The sequence below is a fragment of the Stegodyphus dumicola genome, chromosome 10 (assembly GCF_044657685.1).
Source record: "Stegodyphus dumicola isolate Sdum_Otavi_A_Nest chromosome 10, ASM4465768v1".
NCBI classification, from domain to species: Eukaryota; Metazoa; Arthropoda; class Arachnida; order Araneae; family Eresidae; genus Stegodyphus; species Stegodyphus dumicola.
This window is the reverse complement of record NC_140777.1, coordinates 17,279,767-17,306,552: the sequence shown is the minus strand read 5'-3', so window position 1 is coordinate 17,306,552 and position 26,786 is coordinate 17,279,767. Positions and strand designations below refer to the sequence as shown.

Below are 26,786 nucleotides of genomic sequence, written 5' to 3'. Positions count from 1 at the left end.
ACTTTGTACTGTATATATAATTGTTTCATAAGAAACTATTAGTAAAGTTAAATTAAAATTAAGTAATTCTCTTGTACCATTGCTGCAAGGAATGGATTCCAAATATAGCAAACACATATAAAACACATCTGAATGGGAAAAAGCATTGCAGTGAACAATTTTATATGAATAATAATTTAAACAAAAATTATGAGTTGAATAAAACTGTTTATGCAATGCTTCTTCTAATTCTTTTTTTTTTCTTACATGTGTTTGTTATATTTATTTAAACTACTAGACAATGAAGAATAAATACTGTACGAATAATCTTTAACGTCATATTACTATGCAAAAGGTTTGAAAGAATTTAATAATGAACTTTTGGGGGATATTGTACTTTGGCAATGCAGTTATTGTTTTATAAAGTATTATATATATAGACAAAGGCCAGATGGGGACTAACATAAATTATTCAAATTATCATTATGATTTACACCTAAAAGTGAATTCTCTCTGAAAAAGATAGTGGATTGTATTTGAAAGGCATAGATATTTTGAGTAAACTGCACTTCACATTTCCTAGTGTATTGCCTTAGATCAGGGTTTCTTAAACTGCGGATCGTGACCCCTAAGTGGGTCACAGGACCTGCAGCAGGGGGTTGCCAAAATTTTAGCATTTTGATATTTCCTTAACATATTATAATAATTTTACAATTATCAAATATTTTACACAATGTATCTGAAAATAGATGAAAATAAGACATACAGACAAAGAAAAAATTGAAAGCGTTTCTACACATTCTTTTTATAATATCAATGTTCATTTTCCTTGCTTTGCAAGTGATGCTGTCATTTTGTTTGTTACTTATTTAAAATTTTCACATTGTTCTATGTCTTAAAATTAGAAATTAATTAAAGTTAATGACCTAAAACTGCAACAGTAATACAGTACAAGTAAAAAAATTGACAGTTTCATTCATGCGTGTGTCGGATTTGCGCAATACTTATGGGGTCTCACAAAATTTTCATAAATATTATGGGGTCCTGAGGATCGCGAAACAAATCTCAGTGATAAAAAAGGGGTCGCGACTGAAAAAAGTTTAAGAAACCCTGCCTCAGATAAAATTTGGTACATAGGAATCTCATAAAATAGCTACAAAATAAGATTTTACATATTGCATTCCTTCTTTTTTTTTTTTTTTTTTTTTTTTTTTTTATTATTATTATTATTATTATCCTAAAAACCAGAGGGGAAAATTATGCAAATCATTTGATTACTGAAAGAATGCGGTTACGGTAAGAGCATAAATGAAATCATTGATAAACTACAGGTAACTAACACAATATTATTTTTTCAGAGTAATTTATTACCACATCTTATTATATATGGTAATTAACATTACCATATCGAATCCTCATTTATACCTCCTGTAACTTAAATCTTGACCATTCTTATCGCTCTTTCTGCTACTCCTTACGTTTCAAATCATTAGAGATGGTGAATATTCAGCTTATTCGGCAAAATCGTAGACTGAATGTCAGTTCGCCGTGATCGGTCATTTCTTGTATAAGGCTGGCATAAAATTGAACAGTTAGGAAAAGGTTCGGTAGTTCATGAGAGTTTGTCTCTGTGAGAAGAAAATCACTAGCTGGACGAATCCACGTTGTAATTTAGGAAAGCTTGTTCTCTGAATGCAGGGATAAATTACCTGAATGTTTAAAAAATCTTCAGAACTTTGAGATAAAAAGTTAGGGTAAAAAATAGATAAAGATATATGGATATGGTATATACAGGCATGAAGTAATCATGCTTTAAGCATAAATCTAAAAGTTTCTGAATTGCACATCTAATCCAATTAAAAAAAAATTCCCATCCAGTGCGAATTATACACATCAAGCTCTTTCATTTTTTAGAAAGTAATTTTATTTGTTTACCTGGCAAAGGTTCTGTTCTTATAATGCACAAATATTTTGTTGAGTTATATACTGACCATTTTGATCCAATATCTTTCTGGTAGCAGCATGATTCCACATTCACGAAAGTTCTGTTCTTTGCTTATAAAAAGCTGATCCAAGTGATTTTTTAAGACCGAAACAAGTAATAGTCATAGGGTGCCAGGTATCACGACCATATTTGCAATATCTTCTTTTCGCAAAGACCACTTTTCATTTGTTATTTATTGTTTTACTGCAACTACTTTTCATTTACTATCGCATCCTTCTGAAATTTAATTATTCGCATAATTTTTCCTTCTTGATATTGGGGTGATAAAATTAGTAAAATACAGCAAGAAAACATGTGAGGAAATGCAGTATTTGAAACTTGTGTTTTATATTAGACTGTAAACTGATTAGCCCAAAAATGTTGCCAATGATCTGAATAAAATTTTAGTATCACAAATAACAGTAATAATGAATTATTAATTGATTTGCAATCACTGCTTATCAGTTTAAAGGGCCAATAATATATTTATTCATCTTAAATGACTCATAAATGTTTTTAAAGGCATCATGTAATATATGCTAAATTTTTTCCAAGGAGCATTTTAAAAGAAACCTTTTACATAAAATGACATATTTTCAATAAAAATTCAGGTAGTTACAATAAAATAATCTGATAAATTAGTTTTTTTCATTAAAAGTAAGTATAGATAATAAAGAAGACATTTGTTACTTACCACAAATGCCATTTGTTTTTGATTATCAAGCAAAGACTTTACTACAAGTGTGCCTGAATATGACACAACTTCAGTTGGAGTAAACTTCAAAGAAATCGTTTCCTCTTCCATTGGTTTTAAAGTAAATACCTTTTGATTTAAATTGTCCATCAACTAATATAAAAAATAAGCGCTTATTATTCAAAAAGGGCTAAAAAATAACATGAAGAATTACCACATTAATATTATAATGTTCCAAATATTAGGAAATAGTAGACAACTATATATATAATGAAACAGATGATGAAATTCCTTTACCATAACACAGTTGCTTCTTTTTATAGATACAGACAAGATTGCTTATATTTGTTGTAAACTTCTGCTTTATAATTAAAAAAACTTTTTACTTATCTTCATCTTTCAAACTGGTTTAAGTGTATAAATAGTTACTAATATCTCAATGATTTTCAAAGCAAGATTTTTTAAAAGCCGTGCGAGATTCGAACATGCATCTATGTTGTACTACAGGTACTTTATGATGATTTTCTCATGGTATTATATCATCTCATATGTTTGAATTGCAACAAGAAATTAATATTTTTCTTAAAGAGGAAGAACATAAATATGCCAAACATTTTATCAATGAAGATTTCTCCTAGTAAAACTAGCATATTTGATATTTTTCAAAAACTGAATTTTCAGAATATCTTCTTACAGGGAAGGAATATTCCTTTTTTAAAGTCGTCCGAGGAAATTTAGCTTATTATTATTAAAAAAAAACTGGAGTTATGGAAAGGAACAATTAATTAAGACAGATGCAAGGAATTCTTTTCTTTTTTGAATCAAGTTCTTTTACCTCTACCTGAATAGATTTTTTTCGAGGCAGGAAATACATTTTTGAAAAACATTTATTGCAGCTTATAACCTGGTTTGAGATGTATTTTCAAAATGATAATATCGATAAATTTGTCTGGATTTGAATTCATTTATTGCCACTGTTCTGTCTGAATTTGCTACTGCATAAAAAGAAATCTAACTCAGCTAGCCCACCATAATATATTAAAAACAAAATTAACACTATGGAATTAACTGGATTTTAGTTATTCGTAAAATATGAGTATTAATTCCTAAGTGATAGAACTCAGAAAATTTTAATCTCATTTCCTACTTCTTATTCATGTATAGCTGGGTTTTCAGCAGTAGCTTTGAAAAAGCATAAGCTTCCAGGAGGTTTTTGCAATGCATGGGAGCATCATTTTAAGATAATTTAAATTCACTGTATAATGCATGATTCAGTTTTTTAAACTTTTCATATTATGATTCTGTCGTAAAATTATTAATTACATAATCTAACTATTATTTGAATAATTTCATTTTGTATATTTATTATAGCTTTACACTGAGAAAATTCTGAGTAGGCAAAGAAAGCTTTAATTTAACAGAATACTTTTAAATGTAGTAAAAACAAAATTAATAATTAATGTGCATATTATAATGTGGATAAACTTAGAAAAGTACCATATACTTGCAAGATACTTTCTCTCTCCTTACCATGTGCCTTCAAGATGTAACTGAAAGCACATCTCGCTAGTACTCGGGATGTTCGGAGCTGAAATCTTAGTGAGGGCAATGCACGTTTTGTGTCTTCAGCCACTAAAAAATTTAAGGAAAAAAAAAAAAAAAAAAAGATTCTACATTGACACAAAATGGGGTGAACGACAATTTGTCAACACCAGGATCTGGTGACTAGGTCTAAAGCCCTCTGTGCCTTTGTGCTGTAATTCAAAGCACAACTTGCTAGTAACTGGAGTTTAAATCGTGATGAAGCAATGCATATTTTCCATTTCCTGCTTTTGGAACGGATCAAATGACTCAAATCAAATATTGATTAAAACAAAATAAAATACAAATATTAATTGAATAAATACTGATCGAACCTCCCCCCCCCCAAAAAAAAATCTACGAATGTCTACAATAGATTAAGACAATTCACATCCAATAAATTTATGCTGAAGATAACTATTAAACTATGTAAAAATAAAGTTTTATTAATTCAGTAATAAAACAAACTATGCAAACTTTATTCACATGATTTAATTTTATTGCTGGAACACATTTTCTGTAGTAAAGACTAAAAATTAAAAACCGAGAGATGTGTCTGCAGTATAAAGAAGCTAAAAGAAATATTTTACAGTTACTCATACTGTTAGAAATATGTATTAGTTTTTATGATTAAAACAAAAGCAAATTATGAAAAGTTTAAAGAAGTTGGAATTTTTATCCATACCTGGAAATTGGAGGATTTTTCTTTCAGGAAGATCTTTGTTTTTGAAACACAATTTGTAGCATTTCTTATAATAAATTTTTGGATTCTAAAAGAAAATTTATGAGATAAAACTATAGAAAATGCAAAATAAAGCAAATAATTGGCATTTTTAAAACATGTCTGAAATCCATATATCCAATATCTGGAATGATCTAATATCCAGATCACCAGCTAACAAGCTGTAATAACAAAAAGAGACATTTGTACCATAAATGCGATTTTTCTTGGGACTGAGATACCCGTCTGTTAGTTTTAAATACCTGCTGGCTAGGGAGTCACAACATGGCCAATAACAATGCATTAAATCAGAGTAAAAATAACATGCTGAATAACAATTATTAGAGGTAGGTGTTAAGGACACAAGAATTAAAGTAATATTCATAAATTTGCAGGACTAGTTTCGAAGGTTTAAGCATAGAATCTTCTTCCATTGCAGAAGTGAAGTGAAGTCAAGCTACTCGCATCATCTATTGATTAAAAAAAAAAAAAAAAAAAAAAAAAAAAAAAAAAAACCCTATAAAAAATTTCCTTGAAAGCTGTGGGTGGACATGGAATTGTTAATTAGAGCTGAAAGATTTTTACAAATATGAAAAAGCCTCCAAAAAATCTAATTCACCAATGGATTTTTTTAAATATTTTTTTTTTTGAATAATTCAGGAAACAGAAAAAAAGGAAAATGTGATTTTCCTTTTTTTCTCACCCCTCCCCCGCTTCCTTAGATGAAGAAGAAGGTTTTATGTTTAAACCTTTGAAAGTAGTGCTACAAATTTATGACCATTATGCTGATTCTCACTGCCTTAATGCCTCTGTTAAAAACAGAGCCTTTAAAATTTTGCGCATAGTTATCATTTGTGAGAAGCACACTGCAACTTAACTTTTCTCTAACTACAACGCACTTCGAACGGCGGAAAAAGAGATAGGTATATTCCATGACATGCTAACGACGTATTCTTGAGACTGTATAATTTGAATTGTAATTTTAATGTTGTTTTAAATATATTCTAATGTTAGTCTAACTATGTGGTCATTTAGTTAGTTTGTCATTGATTGAATGCTGCTTCAACATTGAAGGAGAAACAGTCACCATCCGCGAAGAACAGGTAGGCTGAATTTTGATATTTCATTTGAAATAAAAAACTTTTAAAGAAACTAAAAAATTATTAAGTTAATTTTTTAACAGCCTCCAATAACAATGAATGATGTCGCACTGAGGTTGACCATGTTAAGCTCTCGAGTGGTTGTAAGAGAGGGGACAGACCAGTGCTGACCGATGCAATTTTAAGAAACTTTCATTAAGAAAATCCTGAATTGCAAAAATACCAAATTCAAAAGTAAAAATTTCAAGTACTGAAAAAGTAGTTAATGTAATTTATTGAAGATTAACTGATTTGTCGAGGAAAACAAACTAATCTTCTATCAGTCAACAATAGCACAAGTAAGTGAGTGAGTTTCTCCTTTTTTTTCCAACTAAGGACTACTACTTTTTCAGTACTTAAAAAACTTTTACTTTAGAATTTGGTATTTTTGAGAATCAGGATTTTATTTTACACATTTTAAATGGTTTTTCTACAATAGAGGACTAGATTATACTGATTTAAAACGCTAATTAGAATACTGAGTAATTTTTTTTTTATATAATTCATGGCTTTCATTGAATTTGAATCTTTTTCTCATAATAAATTATTGGTTTATATAACTTGGCAGCTCTAGTGCAAGTTTTAGGCTTATTAATTTACTCATAATTACTTATATATATAATAGCAAAATAAAAATAATTCAACAAACATATGAAATTTTTTTGCCTTTTTCAACAGCTTTGAATTATATCTGGATGATTAAATATTCTTGAAATAATTTGAAAATAGAAAAAAAAAAAAAAAAAAAAAAAAAAAAAAAAAATTTAAAATAATAATGCAATAAAATAAAGTATAATATAAAATTTGCTTGGTATTAATTTTTTAATAAATCATCAAGATATGATCTGCTCTGACATGACCCTAAAAATAATACTGCAAAAAATTAAACAATATAAAATTAAAAATTTCTAAGTCGGAAACTTGAGAAATAATTGGGCTAATTAATATTTGAAGAATAAACTGTAAACTGAAACAATTAAAAAATGTTAAATAACCATTATAAAACAAAAATAAATAAGTCAAAATTTAAGGAAATAAGACCAAATTATTTAAGAACGTAATTTAAAAGTAAAGCAAAAAATCTGATGTGGGCACGACTTCCTTGTACGGAATATTAAATTATATGCACTATTTGCTGCATTTCATTCTGCTTTCCTTAAATATCATTAGAGATAGATTTCTCATTCAATTAATTCAGTCCTCATTTCGTAGCAAGGCAAAAATTCACAAAAACCTAAAATATCTTCATTAAAAATTGAAAAATATAGAAAAAACACAAAACACAGTAAAAATAATTTTTACAATTAAAATTAGAGTTTCTATGCAAAAACAAGCAATTCGGCCAACAGGCAAGAAGGAAGATTTCTAGGTGTACAAAATTGAAAGTTTGCTTTTGGTCCCATTTGGCAAAAAGATACAGAAGGTGCAGAAACGGATTTAATTCACTATTCTGCCAAATTCCACATGTAAACAAACAACTGGAAGCTAAGACTTAACTGGAAGATTAAAGCAACATAATTCAATCATTTTTAAAGCCAAAATTGTACAATTTACAAAATATATAAGAATAAAAAAACTGAGCTCATGGAGCCAAGTAAAAAAGTGAGTATATATATATATATTGGGGCATCCGATTGCAATCAAAAAAGAAGGTGCACAACTCCCTATAGCAGTCCTATGTACAAAATTTCAACACTCTGAAGCTATTTGTTTTTTTGGTTATGTAAGATACGTACACATATATGTGCAGATGTCATGAAAAAATTTCCTCTGAATCCATTTTAAATCCTTTTTGCAACCCGTTTTGAGAAAAAGAGTCCTTTATTCTATCCTCAAGATGCAGAAACTGACTTAATTCACTATTCTGCTAAATTTTAAATGTAAACAAACAACTGGAAAATATTAACAACATAATTCAATCATTTTTAAAGACAAAAATGCACAATTTACAAAACATATAATAATAATAATAATAAAAACCCTGAGCTCACAGAGCCGAGTAACAAAGTGGGCGCATATATATATATATACACACTTTTGGTGCATCCAATTGCAATAAAAAAGGGAGGTGCACAACTACATGTTATAGCAGTCCTATATACAAAATTTGAATGCTCTGAGGCTATTTGTTTTTGAGTTATGTGAGATACACGTACTACTACATACAGACATCATGAAAAATTCTCTTTTGAATCCATTTTAAATCCTTTTTGCAACCCGTTTTGAGAAAAAAAGTCCTTTATTCTATCCTTAGGTACAGATGTCACCCAAAAACATGGTTAAATTGCATTCGATAGCAGTCAAAATGAATATTTTCGTTAGAATATGACACCCAAAAATTTTAGCGATTACAATACTTCTTTTACTTCGTACAAGGAAGTAAAGTGAATTTAATAAGATTATTTTTGCTTAATTTTTTTTTAAATTTAAGAAATAGAAGGAAAACGAAATAAGGCGGTAAGCCCTAATTAAGAGAAATGATGCTAAAAGCAACTGGCTTAATTTTTGGTGGTGGGGGAAAAATTATTAAAAATGGAATTATGACAGTAAGAGAAAATGAAAAATAAAAAGCTATTACAATGACACTGTACCTTTATCTTTCTAAAAAATTTTGAATGCATTTAAATGAAAAAGACACGGACACAGTACTTACCCATTGTTGCCAATATCAACACCTCCCCAAGCTAAGAACTTCTTATTACATTCAATGGAATTGGATATTCTTGACTGTAAAATTCTAGAGCTTTCTACTCTCTGAGGCACCACAGATGAGTGATTCTGTGCATGCTGAATAGTATCACCTATTATTTCTGTTATATTCAAAACTTTCCCATGAGGCTGAGCTGCTGCTTGAAGGTTGCTGAAAGAAGAAAGAAACAACTGCTGATTTGTCCCTGAAGTTTAAAATTTTCTGTGATTTAAATATGATGTATAAGGTGTCCATTTATGATGTTATTATATGTATACCACAAGTTTTCCCCTTAACGGTTTCTTTTGGTTCAATATACACGTAATGTGAACATCTGTGAGATCTGAAAATAGTCCTGCCATGAGTGATTTGCAGCTAGACAGACTGAAAGCAAATGTTAAGTGTGGTATGCTGCATGACAAAAATTTAAAACCATTTTTTCTCCATGAACAAACTGTAGAGTCATTGGGTTATTTTGAAGCAGAAGACACGAAAAATAAGCAATGCCCTCGCTGGGACTCGAACCCGGACCTCTCGAATACGCGTCGAGTGTGCTAACAGTTACACCACGAAGGCATGCAAAAAGAAGGAAGAAAATACCTTATATACTCCCTCTTTTAAAGGGAAAATGGGGATTAGGGGACCCAAACACCAAATCCTGTTGGCGAAGAATCATCATTGACCATTTCTTAGTTTGGACCCCACTGTGGAGAAATTAGGGTATTTTGAAGCAGGAGCACATGAAAAATGTACAGGGGGGACCCAAACACCAAATCCTGTTGGTGAAGAATCATCATTGACCATTTCTTAGTTTGGACCCCACTGTGGAGAAATTAGGGTATTTTGAAGCAGGAGCACATGAAAAATGTACAATGCCCCCATTGTAACTCGAACCTGGACCTCTTGAATACGCACGGTGTGTGGTAACTGCTACAACGTGAAGGCGTGCAGAAAGGAGGTAGGGAATACCTTATATAACAGCAGGAGTTCACCTCGATACATTCATTAAGTACATGTGCCTACAGTTGGAGAACCATCAACCAAGGTAACCAATAGTACGCATGTAGAAGTTAGGTGTCACTTGTCACAAAAATTTTGAACCTTGCTTGTGAAAAGTTATGATCAATAGAAAAGGTATAAGTTGTTCCATTCCTAAACAACAAGCTGTTAAAGTTACTCAAAGACTCTGTGGACATTCTGCATTAAACACAATAATAAATTTATAGCAAAGACTCAAAAGAGAACAAACTGCAAATTGGAATAATTGAACAATATTTCACAAGAGTTTTAACCTGGATATACAGCATTAAAATTTATGCATATAACAAAAACCTGAAAATAGCTACTACCTTGCTCCCACGTCAAGGCCAAAGTTAAACTAAATTTATAAATTAGTAAATTGTAAACTAAAATTAGTAATTATAAGATACATTCAGTTGAAATAAGGTATAAATGTTGCTTCCTTCAGAAAACATCTGTATAAATTATAATTAAAGGAGCTTGAATATAAAAAAATTAACAAAATACCATGTTAAAAAATAAAATAATATATATCCACATTGCTATTTGACATTCTTAATGGAAGGAATATTTGGCTTTAGCAAAAATTTTTGGTTAAGAATTACTGAGCGTTAATCTTAACTCGCCACACACCAGGCTTAGTTATTTTTGTTTGTTGTGTTAGGAATAAACTTAATTGATGAAAACAGTATAATGGAAAAATATATAAATTAATACTAATTACGTGACTTGTTGCCTAACTTTTTAAATCTGAATACAAGTGTGATTATGAATCCATTTCAAATGTCTTGAATACTGTTTCTGGTAAAAAATCTGATATAATTTCAAATAATTTAGAATATTAATTTGATACCTATAAATGCATACATACCCACAAATTTTCAAACAACTTTATTAAAAAAGCGGAAAGGACAATCTTTTCAGTTTATTAAAAGTTAATATATGTTTTACTATATCCTTTCAGAAAATTCTTTTCATTTTCAGTTTCTCAAATTTCTTAAAATAATTGTTAAGTTTGTATTGCTTTTCAGCGAAGAGAGGTGCTACATTCTGGGAAAGGCTGCATAAATATTTTTCTTAGTTCATTACTATCAGAAAGCCATTTAGATGATGCTTACTTAATCCTTCAAGTACATCGAGCCTGAAGTATGTGTATTAAAACACACAAAAGATGAGGAATTACTAGTAGGAAGATAATGGCTCGTGGATTGTGAAGATTTTTGGCAAGTTTCCAGCTATTCAATAAGTTATCCCTAAAATCTTTACCTACACTCCAAAAAATTTTCACAATTTTTTTATGAGAATAAATAATATTTTGGTCTTCACAGCACCTATGCTGTCAATGTTCAAGGGTATTCCAGATTCTGCCATAAAATGCAATTTTAACAGTGGGTTCAAGGAAGAAAATAAACAAATTTAATTAAATTTTGTCAGTAATGGGAAATTCTATTTTCCATCTTTTTTAGCTTCAATAAAGCACAGAAGTAAAAAATTCAGATTCCTCCTGACATGTTACATTCGTCATTGCTGTCAACAATCTCCTGCATGCAATGCATTTTCATCTGCGAAGATGGGCAAATTGAAAACTTGTAATTCTAATAACTATTTTTCCCCGCTTTGTGCAGGAAAAAAAGTAGGTGTTGCCATTCAAAATTTTGTCACTGTAACTGCAATTATGAAGGCACTATTGTTTTAAATCATCACAATCTCAAGTGCCTACCCTTCAAATAACAATATTCAAAATTCATTTAAATTGCTTCAGCAGATAGGCCACTAGGGGTTCGTATATCAGGGAAGGTTTTTTTTTAATGACCACCCTGTACATACTAAAAGAGGTGCCATTTTGCATTCATTTTAATTCTTTTGCATAAAAAATGTACCACCAAAAATCAGGTAATTGTCCATAGTTTGAGAGCCCCTGAATAAATCACTTGGCAATTATTTTCGTCACTGCATGCAGTTTGTTTAACTATTTATAATGCAACTGTAGTATAAAATATATTAAGATTTAATTACATACTCCAAATTTTATGTTCTTTGGCTAATTTCATTTTGTCATTTTCCTACACTTTTATATTGAAAAAAATTCTGAATAAGAAAGGAAAGCTTAATTTATCAAAGTATTTTTAAATATGGTGAAAATATAATTAATAATAAGTGTATATACTATTGCATGAATAAACCTTGTAATGCACTACATACAGACTAAAACATTATTTAACAAACATATTTACTGATTAAACATTTGGTTGAATTTTCATGTGAAATGCAGTAAATGTCAGAAGTAAATTAAGACAATTCAGATCTAATAAAATTTAATTAGAAAAATTATGCAGGTCACTAAAGAAAGTAAATGAAACCTGCATAATTTAAATTTCATTTACTAAACAAAATTTATACTAATTAATTTCATTTACACAGTTTAATTTTATCACTGAAACATGTTTTCATTAGTAAAGGTTAAAAATTAAAAACTAGGAGATTCATTGATGTACCAGGAGATGCGTCAAAAATGCAAGAGAGTTGCTAGCTATGAAATAACCATTGTAAGATGGAGTTCCCCACATACAATCCAACCAAGAATATGAATGTGCTGTCACACAGTTCCTCACTGCTAAAAGATGTTAACTTATATGTAATATTTTGTTGCGTGAAAGAAGTGAATGGGCATGACAAATGCATCTTGAAAACTAACAGCAACGGATTTGGCAAGTATGTTTAGGGAAGGATGGTCATTCCTTTTTTGATCAAGACCATGCTGTTGCCACAGAAGAAATCTGTGCAAAGGTGAATGAGGCTATTTACGTGAATAGATGTCTCCATATTCGATCTTGTGGAATCACAAAGTTTGTTGGCAGTTCCTGGGACGTTGATGGCAGGACAAAAGTCATACACTTCACTCAGATACTAAGGCCAGCATCCATCAGTGGTTTGAAAACCAACCTTCAATATTTTATATGGACAGCATTCCTAGAATAGCCACATAATGGGACAAATATCTGAACACCTATGGTGATTTCTCCTGAAGAATCGTTCTCGATGCAGCAACAAACTCATCACGGAGGCCAGTAAATAGTGGATAAAGTACAATAAAATATACAATTATTAGTTTCACAAACTGCAAATGAATTTCAAGAGATCAACCCATGTATTGCTCATAGATGTAAAGATACTGTTGAATACTTATTTATGCATAAGGATTTACTTACCCTTTAACAAACTGTGAAGATGATGGTGTAAAAGTAATAGTAATTAAGGAACTCTGCATGGGCTGAAGATTTACAGTAGTAGGAAAAACATTAAAAGAATGATTTTCTTCTTCAATGTGTAAATCATACACAGCACATAAACTGCCTTCATTTAGGACTTCTAAAGATTTTCTCACGGTTGTTCCTTCATTAGCTGTTAACCGCAGAGGATTCTAAGATAAGAAGAGAATGAAAACTTCATTTGAAATAAAATCCCTCTTTCTATAACTAGGGCTAAAAAATCTAAAATATAATGAACCATTTTCATAATAAATAAACTTAGATCTAAAAACTTTGACTTGATTATTTACAAAAAGCTTGTAAAAATATTTACATATATTGAAGTGCAAAATGAACTTTCACATTTTTAATGCATTTTAGTCACATGTGAAATGATATCAGACAGACAAAACAATTTTAGGCACAATAATAAATTAAAACAATTCCTACAATTTAACTGCAGAATTTTTTCCTGCATCCTTTAAAAATTTCACTGCATTCTAACTTTTTCTACTTGGTGAAGAAATTCTAAGAATTGAACAGTTGTGAAAGAAATTTATGCAAATAAACTCTGAAAATATTCATTATGAAAATATAAGCATGAATAAGATGATTGTTTTATTACTTCCCTTTTTTTAAATGAAGAATATAAATTACACTAAATTAAAACTAATAAACAACTACAGTATACTTGGCTAAAAGCACAAAAGCTATCCAATAGCAGTTTTACACATGTATACAGAATATATTCAGCAGGACTTTAAAATACAAAATTTAGATATAGTGTTACAGTTTTTGTATTATTGCTATTGTTAAATAGAATTAAGTAGAATTGTTTTATATTACAGTGCAATGCAGCACTAGACTTATTTGAAGAGAAAGCTATGCTGGAAAAATTTAAAAATATAGGAGCGCACGCATTTAATAACTATATATCTCGTAGTTGTACGCTTTTACTTTTCGAGAAAAATCGAGAAAATACCAGAATGAGCTCATGCATGATTTAAAAAGCTTATAAAAGGAGGAAAACCTCTTAATTCAGTACAGTCAAAAGTCGTTAATTCGGACACCCATAATCCGGAATGATCTATAATCTGGACCTCAAAGCTACAAGCATTCTGCGCATGCGTCGCGTGGATGCATGCGCAGAAATGGCTGCGAATTTTAAGACCTTTATGGCTGCGAATATGCATGTGTGCATGCGCAAAATACGTTTACGAATGCGCGTTTAATGTATAACGGACGGTATAAGCTAAGCTAAAATTATCTAATTCAGTTAATGTTGCAGATTGCGTTGTTCCTTAATCTTCGAATTGAATCTGGCTTATTATTTTTTGCAGACTGTTAGAGCAATTTTATAAAAGTAAGCTTGAACTTTCGATTATGTCAAATAGAATTTCTGATATAGATTTACTAATTTGTAAAGGATCTACAAATCAAAAGTATGTTTCGAAGTCCATTAAACAAAAAGTCGAATTGCTACAAAAAAAGGATAAAGGCATATCTTTTGTTTATCTAACCATTCCAAAATTTGTTTATCAATTTCACGCTGCTCTGCGGCGGGGAGGGGGGGTGGACGCCGCGGTGCGCAATGAATTGGAAGTTGATCTGTCAGTACTATCCTTATCTTCAGGGCAGATGTTTTTATTTTATTTGGCTTATAATTCCTTACTAAATGTAGTATTTCATCTCGATGTACTCTGTCTTTGATATGATTTAAATCAAATTCCTTGTCATTATAATTCGCTTCCGATAGCGAAGAAAGTGACACAGAGGTTATTGAAAACAAAAAAAATTTCGATTGACACATTAGTCGGTATTCTCGACACACCAATTGTAGGACTTGAACAGCGGAACTTTGTAACTGAAGAAGAAATTATGTCTGTTTATAGAATTAAAGAGAAAGTATTATCACATAAAAAACGAAGCAACTTAAACAACTTACATTGAAAGAAATGTTTAATAAAGTAAACAAATAAATATTAAGCCTTTTTTTTTGTAAATTTTGATACCCTTTAGATCATAACTGTTCTTATTTCATAAATTACGGTTTCATATTTTTAATTTTATAATTTTTGCATGCCATCTTACCAGATTTAAACTGATGATCTATAATCCGGAAAAATCGATAATCCGGAATCGCTGAAGTCCCGACGAGTCCGGATTAACGACTTTTGACTGTAGTTGTTTTATAAGTTTGTTTAAAAAACTGCTGTTGTTTACTGTAGCGAATTCGTGTTGAAATCGGATTAGCTTTCTCTATGTTTCTCTGTTTTGAAATAAGTTCTGTTGAACATTATACTAGTTTAAAAGATAACTACTGAGTGAGATATTGAGATATCGTACAATTATCTATGAAGAAATTTAAGCATTTTGTTTTATTTGTTCAGATAATAATAAATTTTTTATTCACTTTTCATCGGACTTGTGCATTCAATTTATTACGAACCCGTACACACGCAACAATATTAGTTTAATAACAATTATTAACAATATTAGTTAACAATAATTTAATATTTATTAACAATATTAGTTTATTTTGCAACATTTACAAAAATTACACATTTGAAATGTCTAAAACCTTGAACTTAATCAAAAATGTGAGATTTACATTCACACTTGTTTGGAATACTCGGATTTATTTGACACTCAATTGAAAAAATAAAAAGGAGGGATTTCTTCAAAAGCCACATAGTACATTTACAATAATTCAAAGGTTCAAAAACTTTACAATTAATACACTAGATAACATTAAAAATACTGTGTTTTAATAGTTTTCCAATAACAAAAATATTATTTTCACAAATGTTAAAAATGGCTATTTTTTGCTTAGTAAGTTGATTAATGTGTAATGTATGAATGGAAACAGTAAGAATTAATAATTTTACCAAAACCTACTGAGCTGAAAATCTCATGAAGTATTTTTCATGAAATTTACACACTTGAGAAACCTAGAGTTTTTAAAAAGTATTATTTTGGGAAGCATAGCATTTCGTGCTACAAATCATAATGAATTATATGCTAATTCAAAAAAATTTTTTTTTATTATAGTTTACTATTATCTTCAATATTATAAAAGTGACAATTAAATGTGAGAACTAACAAAGGAAAACATGGAAGCAGAGGGGGGGGGGAAAAACTTAATTATTTTAGAAGAAAATATATTGTAACAAACGCAGAAATATTTTAACAAAAATATCTATTTTAAAATTTATTTAGTTACCGTCTAAAATGTTCTAACATAAAAACTGCTATTCCATACTAACTTTAAATGTTCCATGTAGTGGTAAAAATAGTCTTAATAATCATTGATAAATGAAATCAAATGAAAAACACGCCACTAAAGTACATCCAAGTAGTACAAATCACAAATTGTCACTTTTTTATTTCATGCAGAACTCGAATTCATAGCCAGTACTTTAGTTTTAAAATATATAAACATGTCTTCAAAAATTTTGAATAAAAAATATTAATATTTTGGAAATATGGCAAAAATATTTAAGATAGAACTCAGAAATTTTTAAACAAAAAAATGAAGATTTTTAAATAAGCCAGGAAAATATCTGCGTAGCTAGATTAAGTCTAACTTACAGATAGTACAAAATTAAAACAAAGAAATTTAATTTAAAAAGGAGGAACTATCAAATATAAAATCAAATATTTAACACTATGGAAGTAAAATTTTGAATGCTATTAAAAAGAAGCTTATGCAAAACTAATATGATATTTAGAAACAATTTAAGGCATAAAAAATTAAACTATGGAAAATAAATCAGATGCTACTTTTTCCATAAAAAATCTGATTTTACATAAAAAAATTTAAGATAATGTAATGTTACTTAAAATATACACCCTAATCTTTTATTTGATGTATGAAAAATGCATGTTAAATTTTATGGGACTGATTAATTAGAATGAGAGATGCTGAAATGTCCTTCTGCACAGCACACTTATAGAAATTTTACTTTACCTTCAGCGATATAACTACTCACATAAGAAGCTAGGATAAGAAAGTGGCTTTAAAAGCACAGTTTATAAAACTATACTTCAGAGCAATGTATGTATAATTATATATCGCAATGCACTTTATTAATTCGGGAAGATGCATTCGTGAAATATATTTGATACTACCTTCATCCTACCTAATCCTTTTCTGAAATTATTATTGCCTGAAATAAGTTTTGTAGACAGTACCTACATAAAATTAATTCTTTTACACTACATATTCTTAAATTCTTATCCACAAATATTGATACAAATATGCTTGATTTATATTTATCATATTTAATATAAAAATACATGCAACTTATTATATTAAAAAGCAAAAATAATTAAATGATAAATTTATTATTATTAGATTATTAAATATCTTCTTTTTTTTCTGTACATAAATGATTTATTACTTGTATATCTTCCAAAGCAGAGTTTCTTAAATTGTGGGTCGTGACCCCCGTGGGTGTCGTGGAACCTGCAGCAGGGAGTGGCCCAAATTTTGGCAGTTTTGATATTTCTTTAACTAATAATAATTTTACAATTATCAAATATTTTTACACAATGTATTTGAAAACATATAAAGATAAGACAATACAAACAAAGAAAAAACAGAGAACGTTTCGCCGCATTCTTTTTATAATATAAGCGTTCCTTTTGTCTGTTATTTATTTCAAATTTTCACATTGTTCTAAATTAAACATTAACGTTAATGCCCTAAAGCTGCAATAGTATATTACAGTACAAGTGAAAAAATTGACAGTTTCACTCGTGTGTAAGTCGGATTTGTGCTATGCTTATGGGGTCCCACAAAAGTTTCATGAATATTATAAGGGTCCTGGGATCGCGAAAAAATCTCAGTGATAAAAAGGGGGTTGCGAATGGAAAAAGTTTAATAAGCCCTGTTCCAAAGTTATCCTGACATTTTCATTAAAATTAATATAAAATTCTGTAAAATTTAATAATACAAAAAATAATCAAGATTAATTAGAGAAAATAAATTCAGTAAATGTACTATAAAAATTCACTCATATAATATAAAATATTATCAAATATTGCTTTTTTTCTAATAAATTGTAACTTTTTTAAAAAGGTGTGAACTCATTGATAAATTTTCATTTTGTATTCAAAAATGACAACATTTCATAAGCAAAACTTAAAGATAAAATACAATAAAAAAATTCTGCACGAATTCAAGAAATTCGAACTTCATGAGGACGTGCATAGAGCAAATACGACTCCAAAATAATATTCAAAGAAATTATTTCTCAACTAAAGAAACTGGAAATTTGAAACCTGATCTAAATTAAAAGTCATGACCTTGACAACTGTGATAGTGAATCACAGTTGTCATTTTATGAAGATGTGGTCAAATATACTCCATGTACGTGCCTGAAGGTTAAATAAACCAATATTTGTGCATCCAATATATGTGAAATATTTTTATCTAATAAAAATAAGTAGAATTTTATTTTTTTACTGCAATTTCAAAAAGATACCTGTGATCTATCTTTGAGTATAAGTCTGGATATTCCAACAGAGGCAGAAATCGTAATATATGCCAATACATCTCGTACAGTAGGCGTCTGCAGAGCAGCAGTGACAGTAAAATTTATATTACGGTTTCTATTTCCTAAAATATACATACATAAATTAGTACAACTTAAATAACTTAAAAGATATAAAGAAATATTAAAAGCCTTATAAGGGGAGAGGGTAAAGTAGAATGAAATTTTTTGACATTTTCTTCCTTTATTTCTTATAAAATTCATTTAACATCTGAAGAGTATTTATAATATTTTAAATCCAAATTGGAGCATAAAAGTATCCATGGAGCCAAAACAGATCGAGCCAAGACAGCTAAGAAACAGGAATTAATGGACTTAATTAACTCAAATGGATGATTTCACTGAACAGGAAGGCAACTTATATGGCCGTGACATTGCAGATTAAGCTTATATAGCAGTATGGCCGCTTAATAATCACACGAGTACCCTTTTTTTCTTATCAAAAACTTCAAATGTGTCCTTTTCAAGAAAATAATAGTGAGCGGTGCAACATAGCTAAAAAATTAATCGGCTGATTGACTTTATATTTCACACAGATATTTATTAAATTATTGACCTTATCTTTAAACTTAAATATCATTAAAAATCAATAATAAACATTGTTCATAGCAAATTGTTCGTTTAAAAAATTAATTTTTTAAAAAATATTCAGAATTCCCCATTTTTGATTTTATATTCCTTAAATTTTGATTTACGATGTGCGAAACATCACATTTTAATGACAATTTTTTGAAATTTTGACTTCAGATAAATAGAACGACATGCCAAAAAAGGACAATTTTAAGAAACTGCAGCACCACTATTTTGAGTTATGATACAATTTTCTTTTCTTACAGCATTTTTTGACAATTTTACGATGTTTATAATGAGCCGTTTTATTTTTTATACATACATTTGTAAACAAAATCTGCTTACCCTCCTCCCTTAAACATCCAAGTTCAATTAAAAAAAAAAAAAAAAATCCATACCAGCTTCAAAAACAATAGGAATATCAAAAGGAACCGATTCTCTCCGGGCAGCTGGTAAACGGTACTGCAACAGCTTGGGAGATAATATTTGGCAATCTACTGCAGTTGATGATTTCAGACGATTAATTTCATTCAATCCAAAATTAATTCGATTGTCTTCAATGTCCTAAAAAATTACTTTCATTAAATTAAATAGTACACATTTCCTGAAACAGAGAGTCAATTTCTATTAAATCTTATGACATTTATTAACAGAAAAACTGCACAAAACCTTAATTCAGCATCTACATTGGAAATAAAGCATATTTTTAGAAATTTTGTTTTGCATTCAACGCAAGGATGATTGTGACCCTATTTAAAAAATCTTGAAAACTACTGTGGAATAAAAGTTCATCACAATTTCCTATAACAAAGATATTAATGTGAAACACATATACACAAATTTTCAAACAGTTTCATTGCTGAAGCTAAGATGCATTTTTTAAATTTATCAAAAATTAATGTTTCACAAAAGCATACTTAATTTATGAGATTTACTAAATTTTCAGTTTTTCCCCCCTAACCACTAAAGTTTTAGTACAGTCAGCAAGACACTTTAGCTTTTCATTTAAGTATTGGATTAGAGTTTCAAAGTATGCATTATTAACAGATATTGCAGGTGGGAACTCCTAGACAGGAGAGAATGGTTTTATTGAATGTTAAGAATTTTGGTAAGTGGTACAGTTATTCACAAAATTATTCCTAAAATATTTACCAACATGGTGTCTTCAGAGAGATTTTCTTCACTTGTATTTTTGTGTAATGAAAATAAACAATATTTCAGTCTCCACAATATTAAGGCTACCAGTGTTCAAAGATGTTCTATATTTTGTCATAATGTCACTCATATAGCTAAATAACCTTGAACAACAGATTTATAGAAGCAAAATAAAACAGATTTAATTAGTTTCAATGGATGTTACTGCTTTCCCTCTTCAGTATGGAAATTTTAGTTCTCGTCTGAATTCTCTCGATAATCTAAAATGACAGTGTCATACTAATATCCTGTAGTCCGCGTGCAGCCCCCAAAGTAATTACCTCTATTACATTAAAAAAGAATGTAAAAAATGCAACAGAAAATCTTTAAATCGAGTTAATTCTCAACGTGATATAAATCTGATTTAAAGACCTGAAAATATAGATTTGATGAATTTTTATTAATAACTGTCAAAAAATAAGTACACTCGGTTATGAATTTTTATATAAAGATTAATTACCTATTTTAGGAACACATTTATGTGTGAATAGTTTTTTTTTAAAAGTTGAAATTAATAAGAAAAGAACCCAACTGACTGAACAGCAAGTACAATCTGTAATGAAGATAATTCTAGTTTCCCCCAATGCATTATACAAACAAATTTTTTTATTTATATTGAAAATTTATAATTATTTACATATGTATTATATAAATATATGCATTTTAATTTATATGTTGAATAATTTAATAAATAAAAGAAACAGACTAAACTTATTTATTCACAAGATCTGTCCTGCTCGGAAAGTTTTCTCTGAAAACTTAGTTTAAATTTAAGTAAGTTATTAATGATTAATTAAACATACTAGAATTATTTGAAATAAATGTCAGTGTGGAATATTAATGTATTTAGCTGTCAAATACCCTGCAAAAACTTTTAAATTTCATGTGGAAAAAAAATGTAAATTTGAAATCCCCCCTTTGCTTTCTTATTGTTTATGTATGCTTTGATAAATATTTAGTTAGCAAAATTTTAAATTTATTTAAAATATGTTTTACTTGTAAATAATTAATTCTCATTTCGATAAAATGCATGATCTAAAGATCATGCATTTTATGGAAATGCATGATCTTTAGATCATGCATTTGGCCAGCATGGAATGTGAGAATACTGGTCTAAAAGTTTTAAATTTATGTTATCTCTAAATGATATATTTTCCTTAAAAGAAAATTTGAGAAAAATAATGAGTCTACAATTACACAAATCTGAAGTTCTGGCTGCACCCAGACTGCAATCATTCCTGGCCAACAAAGACTGACCAGAGTCTAAAGCAAAGAAAGCTGTGGTGGCAACACTGCTTGAAATAAAAACATTTTTATCTTCAACTCGTGAGATTGTATCCATTCAACAAAATGTAAGATATTAATCTTTTAATTTTAATCAACAGACTCTGCTGCTTAAAAGCAACGTGTTGCACTGCCCAGAATAAAATACTTCTATCTTCCATGCACCAGCATGATGACATTCAGTAAAGCATATATTTACTTTCATATTTAATCTATCTGATATTCAGTAACAAATCAAGATTGAAAAGCAATAAATGCAGTTCTTATGGGTATTTTTTCTACTTTTTAATATTAATGATTAAAACAAAAATTCATTTAAATCACAAGACGTCTCATTAGAAATATTAATTATTTTTTTGAAAAGACATGAGCTGGACTCTTTAAAATCCTTACATATATTTCGTTTTTTATGATAATTCTTTTCAGTGGCTGGCCATGCAAGTTGTTTTTAGTTAATGCAAAAAACATATTTTTTCTTTCCCAGCCATTCTTTTAATTTTTTCCACCCCTGCAGTGGAAGAAACTTATCAATCCTGCTTTCTCGCCATACCAAATAAAAATAGTTCTTAAACCACTGGAATGAAAGATCTTGTTTGTAAGTATGATTAGGTCATATTGCCTCACAAACATATTTGAATGTAGGAAAGCAATATAAGGAATTAATTAATTGTATAATATAACAAAATGCATGTGAGTTACCTTCATAAAAGGTACAAAAGTGAAAAACAAAATCAAGGAAAACTTATAAATGGTAAAAAAAGAGACTATGGTCATCATGATGTAATAAAATATTCAATCAGGGCAAAATTGGTTGTAACCAGAAGGAATGGAATGGGAAATGAGAGACAAGTTGAATATTTTTGAATGAAGTGATTCTAAAATTAAATAAGGAAATTTCATGCCCAATATTAAAAACATTGCATCAATACACGAAAAAACAGTTATCACATTAATTAATATCAAATTGTTGTGGCATTAGAAACCCAAATTTTGTTTCTGAAAATTTGTTTATTCAGATGGCTAGAATATGTCTGAAGAGACACTTCTCTAAGGTAATTATTTGGAAGACTAATGCCAAGAGTAGAACATTCTGGAATGAAATTCTAAAGAAGCCCAAGGCTCATCATGGGCTACTGAAGAATAAAAAAAAACTGTTTATACTCGACAAATTAAAAATTATAATAATAACAAAAAATAATTAATCAATCTAATAAAGCATTTGTAAAAATTTTTGTTCATATACTTAATTTAATCATTATTTTTAAATTACTTATATGCAGTCATTTATATTATGATTATGTTGGATATTATAAAGAAAAATGTAAATATGTCAATGAAGAAAACCATTTCTTTAAAATCAGTAAAAAATGAAAAACAAGGGGGGAGGGTTAGAATTCTTGATTTAAAGTTTAAGCTTTCATATAATATATAAATATAATATAAAAATTGTAGAAAGCTCGCCTAAAAGTTACCAAGAGTTGCTGCTCCAAAAGGTTTAAAACGTTTTCAAAAATTAATACACATGAAAAGCAAATCATTAGACATGTAAAACATAAATAAAATTAAAAAACTGAAAAAGTTAAAAAGTAAGCGGAAAATGGTAAATTAGCCAAATTTGACTTCCAAACAGGCTTTTCAAGGGAAATTTCATTTATTTGAACGTCGAATCAAGCTAACCCCATTACGCGTTTCGCCAAAACAGACAATTGAAACTTTTTCGCTAAAAAATTTTTTTGACAAAGTGTCTTGGAAATTTTAATAGTCTCAATTCTCTGTTCCAATTTCCCGACGCGTCCGCTCAGAATGACACATTAAGGTGTTAAAATATGTTAATCAAAATCAAAACTTCCTAAATCTAGTCTAAAATTAAAATCAAAACGAAAATAAAAAGCGATGAGCTATTAGTCCTAAAAATACAAAAACATACGGGCTGGGCCTGCAAGCTTAAAGATTAACAATTTAATTATAAAATAATAGATTTTAGAAAACTGTAAGAAAACCTGTAATTAATATAAAATAAAAAATTAGGAAAAGAAACGAACAAACTCAGTGGGTCTTGCTAAGACCAAGAAAAAGTTGTAACAAAAGAAACAAAAAACTGACCTTTGGCGATGCAAAGCTGTCCCTCTGAAACTTGTTTAAAAATGGCTGCTAACTTCAAGCGTCTTATTTCGGATACTGAGTTTGTTGAATTTGTTTGTTGAAGTCGAATTTGGCTAATTTACCATTTTCCGCTTACTTTTTAACTTTTTCAGTTTTTTAATTTTATTTATGTTTTACATGTCTAATGATTTGCTTTTCATGTGTATTAATTTTTGAAAACGTTTTAAACCTTTTGGAGCAGCAGCTCTTGGTAACTTTTAGGCGAGCTTTCTACAATTTTTATATTTTACTTATTTTGCAGCATATTGCGCAAGATGTTTTCTAGACCAAAATTGGTTTTTCACAAATTGTTATTACTGCTTTGCTTGATATAAATATAATACATACTTCTGATAAACTAATCTGTAAAGGTACTGTGACTTCACTTTTGTTACTGATGCTAACATATTCTATTATGGTGCTACTGGCAAATACAGATCCAAAATTCAGAGCTTCTTTCCCCTTACTCAAGATGCAAACTGAAGGTCGAACTGCTTCATACTGTAATCTTGTTTTGAAAGACATACCAGATGCTGAGTTAAGTGTTTGTTCTACAGGACTCACAATCAAAGAAATCTGCAATTCAACTTGAATTTTGCCTTCGTATCTTGGCGATAATGTAACCTAAGAAAATTTAGAAGTTAGAATTCTTTTTTGTATTATTAGTAAAAAATATTGTGTCATTTGAAAAGTTCTGCGGTTTTTTGACAATGAATACAAATGAAGTCGTGTAAAAACATAAGAAAATTTCATTGAATTACATAAGCAACAATTTTATTTTATGACTTTTTGCCATCTCTCAGGCAGCTGAAAAATTCCATTTAAAAAAAAAACATCATTAGATTTAACAGTAAACCTGTTATTGACATGGTGATTGACATTCTCTAAAGAATAAACTCTAAGCTATTTAGATAAGTTTTAAGTTATCTGAACTGATAAAAATCCCAGATGTAAACATCTGAGGAATATGGGAACTTCAGTAATACTCAATAAGTCTTTGTCTAACATTCATCAAAATGTGGGCCGAACATTTTTTTGATGAAAAACACCACCTCAAAGATTGGTCAGTTCTGGGCATTTTGCTTCAATTTCTGAAGCTGCGATTTGGGAAGAGTATTTTTCTGAATTTGTCTGATTTGGTGGAAACAATTCTTTTATAGTCCCACCATACCCAAAGCATTAGTTTTTAGGATTACAGCCCCCTCTCAGTGTTAATAAAGGAAGTTCCTTTGGTTTACTTATAAGCTTGTAACATTACTGTTATGCATTTTTTGTGCATATGGCACAAATTTTATTAGCAATCTGACCAGCATCCCCCCTTTTAAAAATAAAAGTGCATAATATGAAAAAATGAATTTTTGTTTCAAAAAAAGTTTTTAGCTTTGCACTAGAAAAAAAATATGCCATAAGACATGCTAGAATTCTGTAACATGAGCAGAAAAGACCTTATCGGCAGCTCCTTACCAGCCCTTTGATTTGGGGGGGGGGGAGAAGAACTTTTAGGATGACCCAGTTTGTAGAAGCAAAATTAACAGGTGAAAAAATTCAAGCACTATAAGCCATTTTCAGATAACACTGACAAAAATTTTAATAACAAAATCCTTAGAATTTTTACTCTTTAAAAGTAACTAATGATATTAACATGGTATCGAAATGCTCTAAAATTACCTCTCAAATACCCAGCCTATTTCCTCTAAATATATTGAAATTAACACTAATTTTATTCCTTTTTTGGAGAACTGATATTTTTTCATCAAATGCATATATATATATATATTATTATTACTTTTAAATTGATATGATATAAATGTACTTATAAAGTACAAGTAAAACATATGTTTACCTGGATAACAGTAATATTCCCATGACTCTTCGGTACCACAGTCGGGAAACTCAAGCCTGCCATATCGACTGGAACATGAAAGTCATTGATATTTGCAGAAGTACAGGAAACATAATAAAAACAATGCAATGAGTGAGAATTTTCGACAGGTAAAGACATTTGTTGGGAATCACCAACGCAAAGTTTTTCTGGAAAATTTAACTCAGCTGGTCCTTTTATAGAAGGTGGTGAGAAAGCAGTACCTAAAGAGTAAAAGTGAACAATTCTTTATATATAGCTATTAGAATAATATGAAGTTAAAAATAAACATTTCCAAAGAAAATGATAGTTTCATGCCATTACGCTTTTGGAAAATGGTAATTATGTAATAACTCCTTGACTAAGAAAACTGGCTACCACTGAACCATAAAAGTTGGCCGAGATCCTGCTAAGGTTGTGTCAATCGTTCCTACGGAATTCAGAAGGAACTAAAGCGAAAAAACAACCAGTATTTGACCTGCTTCATTTTTTGCACTCTCTAAAACACTTTCATCAATTTTTGCTATTTTGCTAAGCCCTCAGATAGTACTAGAAGTTCTGTTTAGAATGCTACGAGTACTAAATTCCCACAGGTACCTGTCCCATTCTATTACTGTTTTGTCGGCCATATTCAGTCAACCATATCATTTCCAATAATCCACACATTTTTTAGTGGCAAGATACCATATCTTTGAACACTATCTCCTGCTTGCTGTTCTGTAAGGCAGGTTCTAAATCTTGATAAATGTTTTCCAAAATGTAAGATGAAAATACAGTAATAATTAATTTATAACCTTAAAAAAAAACAAAAAGTGGCTTACCGAGAATCAATCAGGTTGCATGAAACGAATGTGCATATGTTATGAGTGTTTTGTTATGTCACACTTATATATAAATGGCCCTAAATCATGCCGTTTGGGAAGTTTTTCAGTTGATAAAGATAATATGCAAGTACCTGGAAAATTTATGTTCTACTTAATGCTATTAAAAAGTGGATGTTATAGAAATTGTATGCACCTAATAAACAGATAATTTTTATATAAAAATCAATACATTGCATTTTGTTGATGTAATAACCCAAAATTTAAGGAATGAAGAAAATTAATCTTTCTTAACCAATTG

At 29.4% G+C, this 26,786-nt stretch overlaps 1 protein-coding gene across 1 annotated transcript in view; it reads right to left on the bottom strand.

Annotated features, from left to right (window-relative positions):
• Positions 1-26,786, bottom strand: part of LOC118191493 (centrosomal protein of 192 kDa-like) — a 381,533-nt gene that overhangs the window by 63,295 nt on the left and 291,452 nt on the right. Inside the window, exons 16-23 of the mRNA XM_085824676.1 lie at positions 25,647-25,888; positions 24,152-24,427; positions 19,582-19,747; positions 18,545-18,678; positions 13,017-13,228; positions 8,752-8,958; positions 4,924-5,008; positions 2,658-2,810 (exon numbers count right to left, since the gene is read on the bottom strand). Coding sequence (XP_085680802.1) covers positions 2,658-2,810; positions 4,924-5,008; positions 8,752-8,958; positions 13,017-13,228; positions 18,545-18,678; positions 19,582-19,747; positions 24,152-24,427; positions 25,647-25,888 — 1,475 coding nt within the window. The remainder of the gene's footprint in view (positions 1-2,657; positions 2,811-4,923; positions 5,009-8,751; positions 8,959-13,016; positions 13,229-18,544; positions 18,679-19,581; positions 19,748-24,151; positions 24,428-25,646; positions 25,889-26,786) is intronic.